General features: G+C 44.1%; 1 protein-coding gene across 1 annotated transcript in view; it reads left to right on the forward strand.

Annotated features, from left to right (window-relative positions):
• Positions 1–21,038, forward strand: part of NYAP2 (neuronal tyrosine-phosphorylated phosphoinositide-3-kinase adaptor 2) — a 196,863-nt gene that overhangs the window by 150,069 nt on the left and 25,756 nt on the right. Inside the window, exon 5 of the mRNA XM_075004545.1 lies at positions 8,355–8,458. Within this exon, the coding sequence (XP_074860646.1) occupies positions 8,355–8,458 (104 nt within the window). The remainder of the gene's footprint in view (positions 1–8,354; positions 8,459–21,038) is intronic.

The following is a 21,038-nucleotide window of genomic DNA, read 5'->3' on the forward strand; positions in this document are numbered from 1 at the left end:
CCCAACTCCAAGGCCCTGTCCAAGTTGGGACAGCCTTCCCTGGGTCTTGTGAGTGAGAAGAGGGGCGGGGAGGAGGGGGGGCCAGCAGGGATAACCTTCCACTCATGCTAACTGGGTTTCTGAACGATAGGATTATAGGCCTACTCCAGACTTTAGGATTCGAATAGGGGATCTTTAGCAGAATACCATAACCTGCCTCAGAAATTTCCATTCTACAACATCCTCCCTCCTATGTAGGCTGTTCAAGCCATAAACGCCATGCTGCTGCATAGGGTCATCCACCTGGGGCATCCAGATGCTGCCATTGCAGGATTCATTTCACTGGGCTTCCCAAACTGTTTCGGCACCCTAGATGGGATGCACATCCCCATCCCTGCCCCGGTACACAGTGCTGGCCAGTATGTGAACCACAAGGGCTACCATGCAGGATTCCTCCATGCTCAGGTGGACTCCAGGGGCTGGTTCACAGATGTTTATGTGGGCTGGGCTGGCTGGACACATGATGCCCGTGTTTTCCAGAACTCCAGCCTCTGCCAGTGCATGGGGGCCAGCACCTTCTTCCCCCAGTGTGAGATTCCAGTCAGGGATGTCACCATGCTGCTCTGCATGGTGGCGAATGCCGCCTACCCATTGCATCTGTGGTTAATGCAGCCCTATACAGGCCATTCAACATCCACCTCAACCAGGCCTGCAACGTGGTTTAGTGGGCCTTTGGGCGACTTAAGGGGCAGTGGCAATGCCTCCTCTCATGGCTGGAGGTTGGGATGCTGAATGTGCCCCCGGTGATGGGCACCTGCTGCGTCCTCCACAACATCGGGGAGGGAGAGAAGGATACCTGCATCCAGGGGTGGGTGACTGAGGCCTGCCCTGGGTACGGGCAGTTGGGCACCGCCCCCATTCACCAGACCCACCAAGTTGGCCCCTGCCTCAGGGAGGCCCTCTGACAGAGCTCCACCGATGGGCTCCAGTGACCCCCACACACATCCACCCCTTACCATCCCACACCCACATCCACCACTCACCAGCCCTCCCCAAAGAGCATGACACACGGGGGGGTGTTTGCAAATAAACCATTTATCTACGCACTACTTAAACTGTTAACTGAGAACAAAAACCTATGTATGGAAGGACGGGGCCAACAATATACCCAGGAGGGGTGGGGGGATGTCAACATGGAGGGAGAGGAGTGGGAGGTATCAGTCCAGGGCTGAGGTGGAAGGCCACAAGCCCTGTCAGCCCCAGGATCCCCTGTACCACACCCCAGATCCAGGGTTCTTGGCAGGATGGGGATGGGGTGGGGAGCATTGGGAGGTATGGCTGTGGGAGGGGCTTGGCAGGTGTTTGTCACGGAGTGCAGCAAAGGGAGTGGTGGGAGGCAGCAGGGGAGAGCAACAGGGGGCAGCAAGGGGGACAAGGTGGTGGGCAACATTGGCCACATGCTCCCGCAGGTTGTCACCAATATTCTCAAGATTGGCCAGGAGCCTGACCCAGGCTGCCCTCCACCACTCCGTGTCAGCCTTGGTGAGGCATAAGCATCATTCAGCCACCTTGGCTTGGTGGCAGCTCGCCAGGTCTTCTTCTGCCTGCCAAGGGTCTCTCCAGCCACAGCCCCAACAGCATGCTGCATGGGGAGGCATGCCTGGGAGCTCTCCACCTCCACCGTGTGGCTCTCTGGGGTGATGGAGGGTGCAGGGCTCTCCTCACCCTCAGACGATGCAGGGGCCTTGTGTCCCATCCAATGGCATGGCAGCCATGGGGCATCTCAGGCAGGTGGGGGGTTCCCAGCCCACTTGGAATGGTCCCTGGGTGCCGTCCAGCCCCAACTACCCATCACTCATGGTGCTGTCCACCAGGGGCAGGTGCTGGCCATTGCTGGCATCTGTCACGGGTGCCATGTGCCATGCTGGGCCAGGAAGTGTCCAGGCTGGGACAGCTGGTCCTGTGTATGGCTGGCTAGCAGGTGCATCGCCCCCACCCCACAGGCCAGGGTACATGCCCCACCATGTACATATCTGCGGGTCCCTTAATGACATCCGGCGATGCCCTGTTCCTGGTCACCCGGTTGGATGAGCAGGAGTGCACATGGATGGTGAAGTTCCCCCTCCTTGCTCAACCATTCCATGGTCAGGTCTGGCTCCTGGCTCCCTGGTCTGGGCTGCTCCTCTGCCTCTTTCTCCAGGTCATCTACAGATATGTCAAGGACAGCTGGTGGTGGGGAGCTGTCCAGGGATGGCCCATAGCTCCCTGTACTAGGGGTAGGTGGATGGAGCTGCCCCAGAGTGGCCAGCCTCATCCTAAGCCTGGGAATAGCCCTGCCGGAGCTCCTTGGCTTTACTGCGGGCTTGGTCTGCAGTGTGCTCCGGGTACCCCTGGATGAAGAGGCCCTAGGCCAGGTGGGCGAAGGCAGCAGCATTGCACCTCTTGACCCTTCCCTAAGGACCCCCTCCTCCTTCCAGAAGCCAAGGAGGTCTCTCAGCTCTCGCTCCATCCAGGAACGTCTTTTTCTTTTCTGTCCTGGGCCCCCGCAAGCCCTGCGAGGGCTCTGAGGAGGAACTGGGGCCCCGGTGGCAGATGGCTGCTGGTCATTTTTCTTCTTTCAAAGTTGGAGGGCAGGTGCCGGGGGCGTGCTGCACTCAGCTCATGGCTTTGCTGTTGGCATGGTCTCAGCTTCCTGCCAAGATGTTTCCGAGTCCTTATTATTTCAAGGGTAGCCAGATGCAGGGGATCATAGAGCCCTACTGCTGCAGACAGGAGCATCTTTGCACTTCAAGTGGCTGCCACCATGGCGGACTCCTCTTTTGAAAGAGCAGGCCGTGGAGCATCTACATGTTTTTTTATTTGTTTGAAATTTGGTTTTGGGAAGAAGGGGCTTTCGAAATCAGGGGATCCTTTCGAAAGGCCCCCGGCTATACGGGCGGCATGCATTTTCAAAGCGGCACTTTCAAATCATGCATGGCTGTCACTATGCTAATAAAGTGCAGCATATTCATGGAGGTGCCTCATTAGCATCTGCTGAAATGCCTCATTACCGCCACCCTTCTGAAAGGGAGGGGTCTAGTGTAGAAGCAGCCATCTAGTCCTCTGACTTGGCCAGCACCAGATACTTGACAGGAAGCTGAAAGAAACCTTTAGTGAGCTGTTATAGAATAACTAGCCAGTACGGGCTGTCTTTTCATTGTCCCTATCAGTTAGTAGCTGGTATATGTCCTGGAATGTGTGGGTTTATACCCCCATCTAAATTTTAAAATCTATATAATGGAGTTTTTGTTAGCTCTGTATAAATGTCTAATCCTGTATCTCAATTCTAGTATACTGCCCTGAGTTATATCCAGTGACAGTGAGTTCCAGGGGTTTATCATGTATGCAGTACAAACATTTTTTTTTACATCTTCAGTTTCAACAGAGTGCCTCCTGAAGGCAGTATCATGTCAAGTAATTTTAAGAAAGAAAAATATTGAATGATTTCTTCCCTATGGTATTAGGCAACTTTGAGTTATATTTCAGAATATTTATATTTGTCAGGAAACTAGTGATGTTAGGTCAATATAAGTGATACAATTCATTTTAAATGTGCATATTCAATATTTTGCAAAATATATACACCCTGTCATGTCTTATTGTTTAATTCAAGATGTGCTTCTTGGCAATGCATAAGTAATATTTCTATTTTTGTGTGCAAAAGGATAGACTGTGGCATGATAAGAAGTGTCTCTAGTGTAAGTGACAGCCAGAATTTTTTTTTTTAAATTAAGTTTAGGACAGGCAGAATGATGACACACTGGGATGCGTAAAAGAGATCTCTTCTGGTAAAATCCAGAAATAAAAATTCTGCTGAACGGTTGTGTAACTGATGAATGCAGGAAACCACCTCATGTTGTTATAAACAAATCTGAACTATTTCAGAAAAAATTCTGGCCTTAGCACAGAGATGACTGGTATGTTAGCAAAAAGTACACCTTTAATGGAGAGCAATGAATCATGCAGGTACTCAGCATCTTTGAAGCTGAGGCCACTTATAAATAACATAAATATAGATTTAGTTGCTTACTTTTAGGTGCCAATATTTGCCAATGTATGCCTTATATTTGTATGAGAAATCAGTGTTTGCGCCTCAGACTTTGGTCCGACAACATGGTCACTTATGTCCATGTGATGTTCCATGAGCACCACTGGAACCCTGTTCAAGCTTAAGGGTCTGCCTGCTTGGATCCCATTGCAGGATCAGGGTCTGATTAAAACCACTGAATAGGAGTCTTACTCTAATTCACTCAGTGCGTATGGCCCTTAGTGAAGGCTTCATTTCACACCTTATGAGTGACACAATGTGAAGGAAGTAGCTTTTCCAACTGAGAAAACTATCACCACAAATGTTGAATTAACAAAAAGAGCAACTAAATCTTTTTAAAAATATTTGTGTTTGACGTAAAGGCCACGTCTACACTAGCCAAAAACTTCGAAATGGCCATGCAAATGGCCATTTCGAAGTTTACTAATGAAGTTCTGAAATACATATTCAGCGCCTCATTAGCATGCAGGCGGCCGCAGCACTTCGAAATTGATGCAGCTCGCCGCCGCGCTACTCGTCCAGACGGGGCTGCTTTTCGAAAGGACCCCGGCTAGGCTACTTCGAAGTCCCCTTATTCCTATCTGCTCACAGGAATAAGGGGACTTCAAAGTAGCCAGGGTCCTTTCGAAAAGGAGCCCCGTCTAAACGAGCCACGTGGCGGTGAGCCGCATCAATTTCAAAGTGCCGCGGCCGCCCTCATGCTAATGAGGCGCTGAATATGTATTTCAGAGCTTCATTAGTAAACTTCGAAATGGCCATTTGTATGGCCATTTCGAAGTTTTTGGCTAGTGTAGGTATAGCCCAAGTCTTGAAAACAACTCTACATTTTTGACCTGACCTGCTGACTTCAAGCCATGAGGTGCCCATTGATTACAACGGGCATCTCGTACATGGCATAATTTGGCTCCAATCCAGCAAAGCACTTACCTGTATGCTTGGGATTTCTCTAGCCTAGCAGGAGACCCTCAGGCCTTGTCAGGAGCTGATTGGCTAGCAGCAGTGTCACACGGCCACTGGCTCTGCACGCTGACAGGACTTTTGCACATGGAATGGGGTGCATCCTTTGGGACAAAGTTATTTAGAACTGGAGAGGCCTCCAAGTTCTGAGCATCATGGGCAGGAGCATAGCGACGGGGAGACTGAGGTCTAGGGTTTCCTCCAGGCCTGATTAACTTTTCTAGAAGCTCAGGGTAGACCTAGAAATGAGGGATTGGTGTTCAGTGTGTGGGCCAGAACTGAGGGGGAGCTGGTGTGGAGTCTGGGCTGAAGGGAGGGTGCAGTAACAGTGTGAAGGTGGGGCTGTGGGCAGAAGGGGGTGCAGGAGCAGGATGGGAAGTCTGAGCAGGAGGGGGTGCAGGATAAAAGTTGGGGATCTGGGAGATGGGGTCTTACCTCTGAATGTGCTGCCACCACTGCCAACCCACTCCCCAGCTGTTCTGCTTGGTTGGAATCCTGGCCAATCAGAGCAGTGCACAACCCTTTCTCCAGGCAGCTGTGTGCTGTTGCTCCCTAGCTGGGGTCCAGGAGGAGGAACAGCATTCAGAGCCCAGAGCCACTTCCTGCCCCCACCAGGCCCATGGGCTGGATCTGGCCCTGGCTTGTCTGACTTCCACCTGCTAGGCTCAGGGTTCCAAAGCCCCTACCTGCCGTGGGCTGGGTGCTGGGGAGAAGAGCTCTCAGCCTTGGGAGCCAGATGCAGTCAAGTCATGGTCTGGATCTGGCCCACAGACTGTGGGTTCCCCACCCCTGCTTTAGGGACACATTTGGAACTTAACAAGGTTATGTTAACACTTGACACTGGCCTTTCTCCACTTCCGGTTCCCCATCATGCTTTCTTTGGATGCCAGCCTCTGCTTTGCTGGCAAACCATTTGAGATCCCCTTAGGAACATCAATGGGGAAGTTTTCAGACAAACGCTGCCTGTATCCTCCCAGAATCACAGAGCACTATGTATTGAAGAGGAGAGGATGCTGGCCGTCATTATACACAGAATAGTAACAGGGGGAGCCATGTTAGTCTGTACTCCAATGAAAGAAAGCAGCAGAAATGTAGCACTTTAAAGACTAACAAAATGATTTATTCAGTGATGAGCTTTCGTGGGACAGACCCACTTCATCAGATAAATTTAATTTCCAATACAGACTGACATTTATAAGTACAGAGGACAAAAAAAATTGCAATAAAAACTGACAAATTGAATAGGATTGAAGGAAGGAGGTGTGGAGTCGGTGGTGTTAATTGTCCTGTCCCTTCCTTTGAAGCTCAAAATTATCTCAGTCAGGACAATTAACATCCCCCCCAAACTTCACCCGCTTCCTCCAATTCTATTTGATGTGTCAGTTTTCACTGCAATTTTTTTTTGTCCTCTATGCTTATATATCACAGTCTGTATTGGAAATGAAATTGATCGGATGAAGTGGGTCTGTCCCACGAAAGCTCATCACCAAATAAATCATTTTGTTAGTCTAGAGTCCTTTTATAGTTGTTATGGGGCCCTATTCAGAGTTCCTTATCCAATAAAAATGGTCATTGTACTCCATGTCTGGTTAGCAGAGTACAGGGAATATGAAGTGCACAGTAGACAAACAATGTTAAGACATAGAACTAGATGCAATGGACATAACTACACAGCCCATACCCGACAGATTACTTAGGGGAAAAATTCCATTCCATGCCACAGCATGAAGAGGTTACCCCTAGCAAAAATTTCTATTGCATGCTCCCAGTTCATTCAGCATAAAATAATCCTATTGATCTCAGTAAAACTGCCCCTTAAAATGTTTATTCAATTAAACTTCTGTATGTTAAAGCTAGATGGCCATTGGTGGTTCCCATAGTAACAACCACCCTGGAATCTGCAATATTTTCTGACACTTGAATATATTGCTGGGGAGATAAAGAAGAAACTAATATTTCATCAGAGTAGGATGGATTTTTTTTCTTTGATGCCAGATGAAAGGATTGTCTTTGGCAAGGAAGTGATGGTCTCTCATTGCAGCACATATATCCAAATTAGAAATTATGACATTTTCCTCTACTTTCTCAAAGCAAAGAAAACAACTCAGTAGCAACGGGAGACAATGCCTTAGAGTTTTTGACATCAACAAAGCTAACCAAAATTATGCTGGCTGGAAATCTGGTTTTGCTTAGTGTGGAGACAGTGTAGTGTCTGTCCTTAACAGATAAAAAATAACAATAAGCCCCAATTTTGCTCTCATAGAAATCAATACAAAAACTCCAGTGAAAGAAAAAAAATGCAGGTGCCTTGCAGACAGACAACATGACGAAAAATCAGGCAGTTTCAGATCTATAATAACAAATAATTTCAAAACCAATCTATATCAACGAATCAGTGTACAGTGCTAGCCCAGAAAGGCAAAACATCAGATTATGTACTGGTTCAGGCTGCCAGCTATTCTGGAGCTTCCAGGAAGAGATGTGTGAATAACAGCAGGTGATAGAGATGGAAGGACAGTGTCCTGCTGACTCACTCAAAATATCAAACGCAGGAAATGGCCCTGGCAGCCAGCTACTGCAGATTCCTAAAGGCCTGTGGCCTGGTGTTCTGGTGATATAGACAGAGATTATAAGCATAGATTGCGTGGTGTTGTGGGGAAGGAGTTCTTAACCAGATGTGAAAGGACATGTTTCTCTCAGTTAGACACAGGCAGCTAATATCTGTAAGAGACATATATCAAAACTACACATGGAAGACCGTACTCATGGGGGCCAGGCTGGCCTTAGGGCAAGGTGAGCAAGGCGGTTGTCCTCTTCCGTATTTATCCCATTCAGCCACTGAGCGAGGGTATTGGGCCACAAGCTACGTCTCTGAGTCTCCCCTCAGCAATCACTGCCACATGATGCAGATGAGAGAGTTGTATATGGAGGATGCTAACAAGGATGGGTGGAGAGCAGAAGGGAAATTGGACATGTTTCCTATCTCTGCAGCTCACTGCTCTATTCTTCAGCTGCAGAGATGTTACTGAAAATGAAAGAGGCTGTGACAGTGAGGCATGGGAAAAGTCAGTTCTGGGCCTCTCTGTTGTGATACTGGTGGCTAGTGCCTAGAAGACAACTATTTTTCACGAGTCAGCTAACTGCTCAAGGTATTGTCCAGGAATCTGTACCTGGATTCCATACCATGGGAAAGTGCTGGGGTGGCTGGCAGGCATCTCACAGGCACTCACTGGACCTTTAGTTCTCTATGTAACTTCACATTTAAATTTACTGCTCCCACATCCACAATCCCTTTAACTGGGCATATGTGTTCATTTCTTTTTCTTCCCAGAGCCTAAAGCAAGCTGCAGATTAGGCCGATCTGCATCCACATCAGGTGTGCCTCCACCATCAGTTACCCCTCTCAGGCAAGCCAGTGATCTCCAGCCGAGCCAGGTACCATCGTTAGCCAATCGTGAATGACTTCATGTGATGCAACATGCCAAATGTTTCACACCTCTGTGTCTGTCATGTGTTACAGCAAATGATCTTTTGTGTTTCTTTTTGCTTTTGTGGGTGTGTGTGCCCGTGTGTCTTTCTCACTGGCAATGAAATTCTATCCTTCAAGGCTGGTAGAACTTTCTTTGCTAAGAATTCTTAGATCTTTTTTTGTCTCCTATTTCCTTCATTCTGGAATACAGATGTAGTAAAGCTGCACTATATGTATAGGCTGGGTTTTCTTTTCTTTTTTCATGCATTGTGTACTTTTTTACTGTCTTTAAAATTTATCAAACTTTGATAAATTTAATCTATGTTGTTTTAGTGTATGTTTCTTTTAAATGTCTTGTCTAAAGCACTTGCACCAATGTTTGTGAAAAGACCTGTGCATACCTTTTAACTTCTGCCCTGCTGTACTGTAATAATTGTGCCAATCTTACATGTGTTTTGAGCTTGGTGCATGATTATATACACTGTGAATTATCATTGTCCTTAAAATTGCCCACACAGTGAGTTATTTTGTTTAAATATGGCAGCTAGCCTCTCCGCAACCTAAGGTCATACAGAGCAAAATGGGACTATTAAGCAGCCTTTTATAGTTACATTCATTGTAAATTGTACAAAAAAGGCAAGGTTGGGGGTGGGGGCGGGTATTCAACAAAAAAACAAACAAAAAACCTACCTACTTTATATGAAGCTACTTTTCTCAACAATAACAAAATATACCAGAAGGAAACTTGACAAAAGAAACTTGGTGTCTGATTGGGCCAAATGAGACTTACGTTAGTACCTGGAGAAAAGAGATAAGGAATAAAGACATGGCCAAATTCACAAGTAACTGTGTTTCATATGCTAATGTGGAGGGCTCATTCATGTTGGTGCACACATATGATGTGGTGTTTTACTAATTTTCAGAACTAACTACAAAGATTAGTTACAGGGGCAATGACAATATTCAAATATAAGGTGTGTCTACACTTGCGTTCCTCTTTCAAAAGATGCAAATGAAGGAAATAAATGCAAATGAGGCACTGATTTATATGTTTGGCGCCTCATTTGCATAACCTCTTTTTGAAAGAGCTTCTTTCAAAAGAAAAAAAGCAGTGTAGACAGGGCTCTTTCGAAAATAAACCCCATCTTTGAAAGAACCCTTCTTCCTATTTTGTTTCAGGAAGAAGGGTTCTTTCAAAGATGGGGTTTATTTCGAAAAAGCCCCATCTACACTGTTTTTTTTTTCCTTTCGAAAGAAATTCTTCCAAAAAAAGATTATGCAAATGAGGTACCAGATAAATAAATCAATGTCTTATTTGCATTTTCGATTTCCCTTGTTTGCGTGCCTCTTTCGAAAGAGGAATGCAAGTGTAGATGCAGCCATACTGTTCATGTCTTCTATCAGAAATGAATTATTTTGATATTGGATGGTTTTCTTTTATACTTATGTATTTCATTTGTGTTCACCTTGCTGTGATTTTCCAAATGACCTTAAAGGAATGGGGTTCCTAAATATCATTAAATTTCAATGAAATTTGGGGGCTAATCCCTTTAGGGCCCTTTTGCAATTCCCATACCTAATTGCATTGCAGCTTCATGAGTTTCTGCAAGGAGCTCAGCTCCAAAGCCTGTGCTAGTGAAAACTGGCACAACTAATGAAGTAATGCCAATCTACTCAGCCTATTTTCCTGTAACCTTGTATTTGGGCAAGTGAATCCATATTGTTTGAACTTTTCTAACTTTGCTTAAGAGTGGTTCTCCTACAGTAGAACTGCAGAGTTATGAACCTCAAGTTATGAACTGACTGGTCAACCACACATGGCATTTGGAACTGGAAGTACTCGATCAGGCAACATCAGAAACACACACACACACACAAAGCAAACACTGTACAGCAAAGTGTTACATGTAAAGTACTGAAAATAAAGGGAAAGTTAAAAAAGAAAGGTTTGACCAGGTAAGGAAAGTTTCTGTGCTTGTATCATTTAAAATTCTTCTGATACTTAAAAGCAGATGTATCTGCATAGTAATGTTTCAAACCTGTATTCAGTCAATGTTCAGTTGTAAATGTTTGAAAGAACAACCATAACATTTTCTTACAGACACTTCAGAGTTATGAGCAACCTCTTTTCCCAGTGCGTTAGTAACACTGGCTATGTCTACACGTGAAGCCTACATCGAAATAGCTTATTTCGATGTAGCGACATCGAAATAGGCTATTTCGATGAATAACGTCTACACATCCTCCAGGGCTGGCAACGCCGATGTTCAACTTCGACGTTGCGTGGCACCACATCGAAATAGGTGCTGCGAGGGAACGTCTACATGCCAAAGTAGCACACATCGAAATAAGGGTGCCAGGCACAGCTGCAGACAGGGTCACAGGGCGGACTCAACAGCAAGCCACTCCCTTAAAGGGCCCCTCCCAGACACAGTTGCACTAAACAACACAAAATACACAGAGCTGACAACTGGTTGCAGACCCTGTGCCTGCAGCATGGATCCCCAGCTGCCGCAGCAGCAGCCAGAAGCCCTGGGCTAAGGGCTGCTGCCCACGGTGACCATAGAGCCCCGCAGGGGCTCGAGAGAGAGCGTCTCTCAACCCCTCAGCTGATGGTCACCATGGCGGACCCCGCTATTTCGAAGTTGCGGGACGCGCAACGACTACACGGTCCCTACTTCGACGTTGAACGTCGAAGTAGGGCGCTATTCCTATCCCCTCATGGGGTTAGCGACTTCGACGTCCCGCCGCCTAACGTCAAAGTTAACTTTGAAATAGCGCCCGGCGCGTGTAGCCGTGACGGGCGCTATTTCGAAGTTAGTGCCGCTACTTCGAAGTAGCGTGCACGTGTAGACACAGCTACTGAGTGTCTACTATATTTTGCATCCTGTTGGACATAATGCCTAAAAATACCCTTTCAGATTACCAAAAATAATTTTAGATAAGTAAATTAAACCCTTAGTAGTGACTCACAATGACAGGCGAATTAAATAGTGGTAGAGTGTTCTTTCATCTATGGGAAAAAATCAAAACAACTGCATTTCTGAATATTTTTGCATGGTTCAATGTACCCGAAATACAGAACATGATTTATGACTGATCCAGTGCATGGCCAATGAGACATGTTGCTAATTATTCAGTCACAAAGACACCTTGAATGTTATGAAGGATTTTTAGTATTTTGGTTTGGATTAAAAAAAAAATAACAGAAAACCCTGAAAATGGAACTTAGTACGATAAAAGAGGTAAGGAGATTTCCAGAAGCTGTAGCCAGGGTTGATTAGAACTGTGGAGAAAGAATTCACTTCACTCCAGAGAGAAGAAGGGAGTAAAGATGAGAGGGAAAAAATATCAAGTAAACAACAGAAAATATTTTTGCTAATAGTGTAATGTATAGTGTGGCTCTCCCCAAATAAACCCCTACCACCATCCTAATAGCCTTCACTCAATATTAATGTTCCCTCTCAACTGAGTGGTTGCAAAATAAATAACAAGTAAAGTACTGGTGTGTCACAATAATCTCTGATGATGGTACAATTATAAATGAGAGGGCTTAGACCTACTCTTATTGACTGTCAAAACACCCCTGGATGTACAAGGGAACAGGATCAGGCCCAGAGTAGCCAAAAGAAGTTAACTACATATTAAATCACACCCTGCAAATAGAGAAAGGAAAATGAACTTTGCAACTTTGTTGCAAATATTGTCATCTGACATTAACACCCATTCCTCATTTATGAAAGGCAAAGAGGTAGAGGGAACTGCTTTCTGTGGCTGTGACACAAAGCTTACTAAACTATTTTTCTATTCATTTCTGTTAGTTCTTGGATCAGACCTTATAGTCCACTTCTTTTTGGCCCTCTGTTTTGTTCCATGTGAAATTCTTTATCCAATGAGATGTTAGAACCTCATTCAACCCTTGTAAAGAAATGACAGTGAAATATCTTCGACCCTAACGAGAAGTCCTGTAGCACCTTTAAGACTAACTCATTTCGTAGGTCATCAGCTTTCATGATGTGATTGCAGGGAAATTTTAGAGACCATGAGCCAAATTCAGAGGTGACAAACAGTGGGATGAATGAACATAAACAGGCATCAGCTGCTCTTGTATAACTTATACATTGATGAAGCAGGGAGGCAGGAGTGCATCAAGGATCAGCAATGAACAGGAGGGTTGAAAAAAAAGTGAGATAAAGCAGGGCCCAGAGGCAGCAGAAAATAATACTTAACAATGCTAGTTTGTAATGCTGTATGGGAACACGGTCAGGTAGGGATATGCTGCTTGGGTTCCTGTGAGAATAGAAAATATGGCAGCCCTGCTGGGTGAGTGACCTTATTGGCAGGTTTCTTATAAGGTTATGTTTGATAAATATCCACACAGAACTCCAAAATCAGTTTCAATCAGCACTTAAATCCCTTGTCATTGCCTGAGTGAAATGCAAAGCCAAGAAAGCAATGATGATACAAGGAGCCTTAACCTAACTTAGTTCCCAGAGAGTTAATTGTCAAACTCACTCTGAGCTTAGTGGTGTCAAATCCAGCTGGAATTGGGTAGAGGAGGAAAAATCCCACTGAGCTGTTACAATGAGAAGCCAGAGGAGAGGAAGCAAAGCAATTCTAATATGCAGACAGACATCACTGAGATTTTTTGGTATAACTCAATCCCTGGTATAACTCAATCCCTTCCCGAGAGTCATGTTCCCTTATTACCTGGTATGCAACAGCCTGGATCAGGTGAAATATATGTGAAGAAGGCTAGGGGGTGGTCAAGTCCACAGGGAGTCAGAAGAATTTTGTACTAGGTGATGTTATAATCCTAGGCTACAGCTGGCTTAGAGTAGTGAGACTGATGTTCTTTAACTTCACCATAGCACTGGCAGAAACAGGTTTTCCCAAAGATGATTCAGGACTACGAAGCACGGAGCTTTGCGTGGCATGCACGTCAGAAAAGTGAGAGGTGGTATGAGCACCACCCAGTGCCCTTTACAAACCAGACCCCAAGCTGGAAGAACAAACAGGGAAAGGGACAGATTACTGCATTAGCCCAATTATCCCATACAGCTATAGATTTGTACTGATGATCTTCAGTGGAAGTAGATCCTAAACCCAGTACCTGATTTCAGGTAGGTTCACATTGTAGTTAAATATTTCACAAAACCCTACCTACATTATAATACAGTCTTTTTGGCACAAGATGGGGAGGGCATGTCTAGTGGTTAGAGCATTAAAAGGAAAACTAGGAATTTCTGTACAGACGGAGAGGAATTAAGAGCCCGTCCTCTGATGGAGAACATCTATAAATTATCTAGTGCAGTAGGCAACAGCAGTTAAAGAAGCAGGAAGTTTGGCACAAAAGATAGAAGTCCAGTAACCAGAATTCTCAGAGGCCCAAAGCAAGAGCCCTGGACCTCAGCTCAGTGATTCAGGTGTAACATTTTACGGAATATCAAAACAAAAAAGCAGTCAAGTAGCACTTTAAAGACTAACAAAATAATTTACAAGGTGATGAGCTTTTGTGGGACAGAAAATGCAGCAAAGATAGATGGATGCTGGCAAATAGCTGGTAGTTCAGGGGTTCTAAACCTATTGCTGTTAAACTGACACCTGAAATACAGCCTAGATTGGAAGTGGACAAATGACCATGCGGTGTGAGGACTACTATGCTGACTGCATAGTGACTTCAGTTCCTAGTCTACATCACAAAATGCATCTCAGCATCAGCTGACCATCTTACAAGAGAAGTCAAGCTTCAGTATAGGAAAGGTGCAGTTTTCAAAAGTGTGATGGAATACAAACCATTAGTGACAAGTCAGGGTACTGCTGGGAATAGAAAATAATACAGGCAGGCCCTCTGATGGGGCAGGATGGGATCGGGAATTGCCCTGGGGTCCAGTGCTTCAAAAGGCCCCATGATTCCTGGCTACTGATGCTACTGCAGAGGTATTGACTGTCAGAGCCCTGGGCCCTTTAAATCGCTGGCAGAGCACTGTGCTCCAGGAAGATTGAGGGTTGGGGGTGGGTTTAGTGCGGCACACTACGGGCAATGAGGAAGGCTGGCTGTCCCTCACCTCATCTCTTCAGACGAAGGCCACACCCCTTCCAGGAGCACAGAACAACCCCTCCCCCCACCATTGCCCAGGGGCCCAGCAAGTTTGTTAGCTCTCCTGTGTACAGGTCCCAGTCTAGCAGGCTGCGTACTACACCACACTGCCTCTTGAATCTTTTTCTCAAGTTCTCTGCCAGATTCATGGTAAATGAATGGGGCTTCTTACATATATAAAGCCAGCAGGATTCAGATATAAAGGGAAATAAGTAGATGATACAGTGTAACTATGCTCCCCAGACTCATCTCACTCTTTTTCATTTAAGGGACTATAAAAATCCATGCCCCACATTTGTCTCAGGATAAAGAAAGATTAATGGCATCACAAGAGCCATCTTCTGTGTCATACACATACACACATAATGTATTATTTTATGTACAAAGCGATGAACTTAAAGTGAACTGCACAGTAGATGTCACATTGCTGCGTAGGAGGGTTGGTTATTTCCAGTCATATTTTCAATTTACATAAGACGCCTCCTCTAGTATACTACTGGGTTCCCAATAGAAACAGTTTAGTTAAAAAACATAATAATGTCCGCAGTCCTTTTTGTGAAGAAGAAAAGAATTTCATGTAGCAGTTTAAAAATAGGAAGCTCATCTATTGCTAATTTGTTGCTGCAAATTGATTCGGTGAACTGATTTTTTTCTGGTTGTTCTCTTTGTTAGACTAGGGCTATTACAACAAAATTCCTTGTACTGTGTTGCATAACTCTAGCAGTTCTTTTAGCATATAATTATATAGAAAGCTCATCGTCTGAAGGAGCAGAAAACCTTGAAGAAAAAATCATTTTAAAATTTTGATTCCTGTATTTCATCCCATCTGCAAAGCAGAGCTTTCTTGCAGGCCTACTTTTGTAAGTTTGTAGCTTATCTGCAAATGTACAGCATCTGTCGTACTGCCATTTTACTCTTTGCTCTGTTTGTTTTGGTTTGCTTAGTCGGAAGCCAAAAGCATAGCTCCCATATCATTGTCTCCAATCTGCAGTTGGTGTGTAGGGCTCCTAAATTTTGGTCTCTTTATGAATGGGGTTGGTGACAAATAAATTCCATATAAATGGAGAAGGAAGCTTTAAATGTTTCAGTACTGATCATAATAGAAATCAAATCCCTTACTAGGGTTATAATGAGAGGAAATGAAGGTCCCAGGCTACCTTTGACTACAGGAGCCTCAACTTCCATTTAAAACAAGAATGAAGAAAGCACTAGAAAACTGCACAACATTCAGGAAACAGTCTTGCTCTGAATTCTTCATGGCTCTTTCCTCAGCTCAGAATAGTCATGGTAAATAGATAAAAAGGCAGTAGTGCAAATAAGCAGTCTTCCTGCCATGATGATGATGTCTACAACAGGTTGAATGACTTTCAGTTATCATAGGGATGAAAGGGACCTCAGGAGGTCACTGAGTCCAGCCCCCTGCCCAAAGCAGAACCCACCCTAAGTCATCTCTTGGTGAAGTAATTTTTCCTAATATCCAACCTACACCTCTTCCTCTGGAACTTCAAACCATTGTTCCTTGTTCTGCCATCAGTCACTACTGAGAACAGCCTTCTCCATCCTCTTTAGAGCCCCACTTCAGGAAGTTGAAGGCTACTATCAAATCACCCCTCACCCTTCTCTTCTGCAAACTAAATAAGCCCAGATCCCTCAGCCTCTCCTCATAACTCATGTGCTCCAGACCACTAATCATTTTCGTTGCCCTCCACTGGACCTGCTCCAATGCATCCACATCCTTTCTATACTATGGGGGGTGGGGGCAGAACTGGACACAATAATCCAGATGTGGCCTCATCAGTACTGAATAGAGAGAAATAACTTCTCTAGGTCTGCTGGAAATGCTCCTCATAATACACCCCAATATGCCATTAGTTTTCTTCCTACAAGGGCACATTGTTGACTCATATACAGCTTCTCATCCACTGTAATCCCCAGGTCCTTTTCTGCTGCACTGCTACTTAACCAGTCGGTTCCCAGCCTGTAACAAGACTTGGGATTCTTCTGTCCCAAGTGCAGGACTCTGCACTCGTTCTTGTTGAACTTCATCAGATTACTTTTGGCCCAATCCTCTATTTTATCTAGGTCACTCTAGATATCCCTACTCTCCAATATATCTACCTGTCCCCCTAGCTAAGTGTCATCCACAAATTTGCTGAGGATGCAATCCATCCCCTCATGCAGGTCATTAATAAAGATATTGAATGGTACCAGCTCCATAACTGTTTCCTTGGGTACTGCACTTGAAACTGACCATCAACCAGACTTTGAGCCATTGATTACTAACCATTCGGCTCATCTAGCCAGCTTTCTATGCACCTTACAATCCATTTATCCAATCCATACTTCTTTAACTTATGGGCAATAATGTTGTGGGAAACTCCATCAATAGCTTTGCTAAAGTCAAAGTATATCACATCCATTGACTTCCCCATATCCACAGAGTGAGCTACCTCATCATAGAAGCTAATCAGATTGATAAGGCATGACTTGCCCTTGGTGGATCCATGTTGACTATTCTTGATCACTTTCCTCTCTTTCAAGTGGTTCAAAATCAAATCCTTGAGGATCCCCTCCATGATTTTTCCAGGGCCTGAGGTAAGGCTGACTGGTCTATAGTTCCCTGGATTGTCTTTCTTTACTTTTTTTAAAGATGGGCACTATATTTGCCATTTTCCAGTCATCTGGGACATCGCCTGATCTCCATGAGTTTTCAGAGATAATGGATAAAGGCTCTGCAATGACTTTTACCAATTCCCTCAGTACCTTAGGATGCATTAAATCCATACCCATGTATTTGTCTGTCTAGCTTTTCTAAATAGCCCTTAATCTGTTCTTTCCTCACTGAGGTCTGCCTCCCTCCCTCCCATACTGCATTGCCTAATGTAGTAGTCTGGGAGCTGACCTTGTCTGTGAAGACAGAGGCAAAAAAGGCATTGAGTACTTCATCTTTTCCCTCATCATCTGTCACCAGGTTACCTCCCTCATCCAGTAATGGTCCCACACCCTCCCTAATCACCCACTTATTGTTAACATGTCTATAAAAAACATTCTTGTTACCCTTCACATCCCTTCCTAGCTGCAGTTCCAATTGTGCTTTCACCTTCCTGATTACTCCCCTGCATTTTCCAGCAATATATTTATGCTCCTTCTTAGTCATCTGTCTTAGTTTCCACTTCTTCTGTTCATCCTTTTTGAGTTTAAGCTTGGCAAGGTTGCCTACCACATTTGCTTTTCTTACTGCACATTGGGATGTTTTTTTCCTGTGCCTTCAACAAGGCTTTTTCTTTTTTTTTTTCGAAAATAATGCCAGTTCTCCTGAACTCCTTTCCCTTTCATAATAGCGTCTGAAGGGATCCTGCACAGTGGTTTTCTGAAGGAGTCAAAGTCTGCTTTTTTGAAATCAAGGGTCTGTATTTGACTGCTAACCTTCCTTCCTTTTGTCCGGATCTTGAAATCCACCATCTCATTATCGTTGTAGTCTAGGTTGCCACCTACTTCTATTTGCCCTACTAGTTCTTCCCTATTTGTGAGCAGCAGGTCAAGCTGTGTGCAGCCCCTGGTTGCTTCCTTCAGCACTTGATCCAAGAAGTTTTTCCAGTATTCTCCAACATCTTCCTGGATTGTCTGTGTGCTGCTGTATTGGTCTCCCAACAAATTTCAGGGTAATTAAAGTCTCCCCTGGGAAACAGGGTCTATGATTTGGAAGCTTCTCTTAGTTGTCTGAAGAAATGCTTATCTAACTGAAGTTCATCCCTTATTTTCTTCTGCATAAAGCTCCATCAAGTGACCCTTATAGCTTCTCCAAGAGCATGAAATGCAGAGAATGTTTATGTATCTTTGAGTCCTGGGGGAGAGAATGACCCCCATTTCCCAATGTCCCAGGTAGGGGAAGGATTCTCTCACTGACTCTCAAGTGAACGTTTTGTGAGTAAGGGTACTTTGAAGTGCCCACAGCTACACTGCTTGCTGCTGCTTCAAAGTTAGCAACCTCGAAGTGGCAGGAATTATGCTAATGAGGTGCTGCATATGCAGAGCAGCACCTCATTGCTATTCTCTGATCAGGCCGTTTACATGCCCCTTTGAAGGAGGGGCTAGTTTAGATGAGCCCTCTGTGTGGTAAGATAAGGTTTGGGGTTTACAGCTAAGCAGAACAGATCTGAAAGTCCTCATTCTTTGGTTACATAAATTTGTACATACTAGGTCCTACCATATCTAGACTGACTGGATACAGCTAATGAGCTGGAAGAACATTAGATTATCTGAATATTGTAGGGGACCCTCCCTATCCAAAGACATTTTGTGGTAGATGTTGTCTTGGAGTCTGTTCCCTTTCTAGGACAGGGGTCTTCAACCTGCTGCTCTGGAGCCACATGTGGTTTTTAAGGACTTCTTTGTGGCTCCTGACACTATACTTGCAAAGTAAAAAAAGAAAAAACAAAAAACAAAAACAACAAAAAACCTCTCCAATGAACAAGTCATATCTAAATAGAAAACAATATGTGATCTTGAAACACTGGATAACTCCCCCTTTAATATGTGCAGTGCATTGTGGGATATGATACTGTAGCTGTGTTTTGATCATGTTACTAATCATGTCTTGATTTTGAAAAGGAAAAGAAACCTTGAGGCATTCCTGCTGTGAAGGACAACACACATTTTAAGAAAAAAACTGAAATTAAATGTGAAGTAAAATTGGCATAATTAAAGTAGGTTTGGGAGTGAAAGTCAGGAAGACAGTGGTACAAACACACACAAAGTGTGACGAAATAGAACACGTAAAAAGTCTGTGAACATCCTGCAGTAAACATGTAATACATTATAGATCATTTTGTATGCTCTGCTCTTAAAATAGGGGTTACGAAAGTATGGCTCGGCATTATTTATTAAGGACCATCTCGTATTTACATGCATTGCGACATTTGAATTATTGATTTTTTTACCAACTTTTTTTTTAAAATGGCTCTTTTTGCTGTTTGCTTGTTGCTGACCCCTATTCCAGGATGCCTGGGAAGAAAGTGCAATGTTCACGTCACCTGTAGTATGACTTTGTGAGGGTTCATGGACAAACTTTTCAAAACCAAGGTTAGGCTCCTGAGTGACTTTGTTCCCAAACGTTTTGAGCGTTCTGTAGCTCCTCTTCAATCCACAGATCACTACAACTGAAAGGGACCTTGACAGGCCATTGAGTCCAGTCCCCTGCCCTCACAGAGCAGGGCAGTTTACTCTTGAAGTAAACTAAAACACTACATAATAACAGCGACCTCAGGAAGAGTTCTATGTAGCTTGAAAGTTTGCCTCTTCCACCAACAGAAATTGGTCCAAAAATGCCATACTCATCTTGTCTCTATGTATAAAAAAATAAAGAAATAGAGGCCTTTAAAATTATGAGTGGGTTGATTGCTCCATCTAGTGGCAGTTATAAAACTAGTTGAGTCTTTGTGCATTTTTCTGTTTATTTTTATGGTTGTGCCGTACACATACCAAATAAATGAATGTTGCACACAGCGCATCTGATCTTGCCACTCTAAGGCTGTGTCTACACTTCCCCCTTCGAAGGGAGCATGGTAATCTGGGTGATGGGAGATCACTAATGAAGGGCTAAAATGAATTTTGAAGAGTAAAGGCACTTTCAAGTCGCATGGACACTTCTATCTAAGTACCCGTGGCTACACGCATGCCAGCACTTCAAAGTTGCCACTGGGGGACAGGGGATGGAATTTGCCTAATGAAGTGTTGCATATTCATTGCAGGACTTCATTAATAATCTCCCATTACCATGCCCCCTTTGAAGAAGGGGGAAAGTGTAGACACAGCCTAATAAAGACAAAACACTCTGAATTCAGTTAATAATTAAAATTCTTCAAGGAGGAATATTCTAACTATAAATACTTTCCCGAAGAGTGATGTTTTATGTCTGTAGCAATTAGAAGCCCCCACTCGGCCATGAGGTCCCTGTTATTCTAAGCCCTTTGCTACCTATAACAAGAAGATGGTCCTACCTCCAAAAGCCTACAGCCCTTTGGAGACCATTTGGTTCATATCCATACTGTCCAGCTGTGGGTGTTTCCACTGTAACCTCTTATTTGTAAATGACTGTAACTCAGAACCAACTATGCAAATTAAGGCATGGCCGGCCCTCTTTGGAGAATGTAAGAATGTCACCTGAACTGTTGTTCATAACTTTTGAAATTAGAAAAATATTTAATTATCTTTTTGACGTTTTATTTTAATTTATTTTTTCTGCCAAACAGAATTTAAACTCAAAAATTTTAAAGGTTAAGAAAACCAAACCAATTCTAGCGCCAAATAGCACATAAGCTCACAGTCTTAGAGCACCTATGATTTACCTAATAAAAATAACAATTCTGTAGTCAATTTTAAATCAAAAGAATATTGAGTGTTATACTTTTTAAAGTATTTTTGTTGTGCATTTATTATTTTAAATT

This window comes from Carettochelys insculpta, chromosome 10 (assembly GCF_033958435.1).
Source record: "Carettochelys insculpta isolate YL-2023 chromosome 10, ASM3395843v1, whole genome shotgun sequence".
NCBI classification, from domain to species: domain Eukaryota; kingdom Metazoa; phylum Chordata; order Testudines; family Carettochelyidae; genus Carettochelys; species Carettochelys insculpta.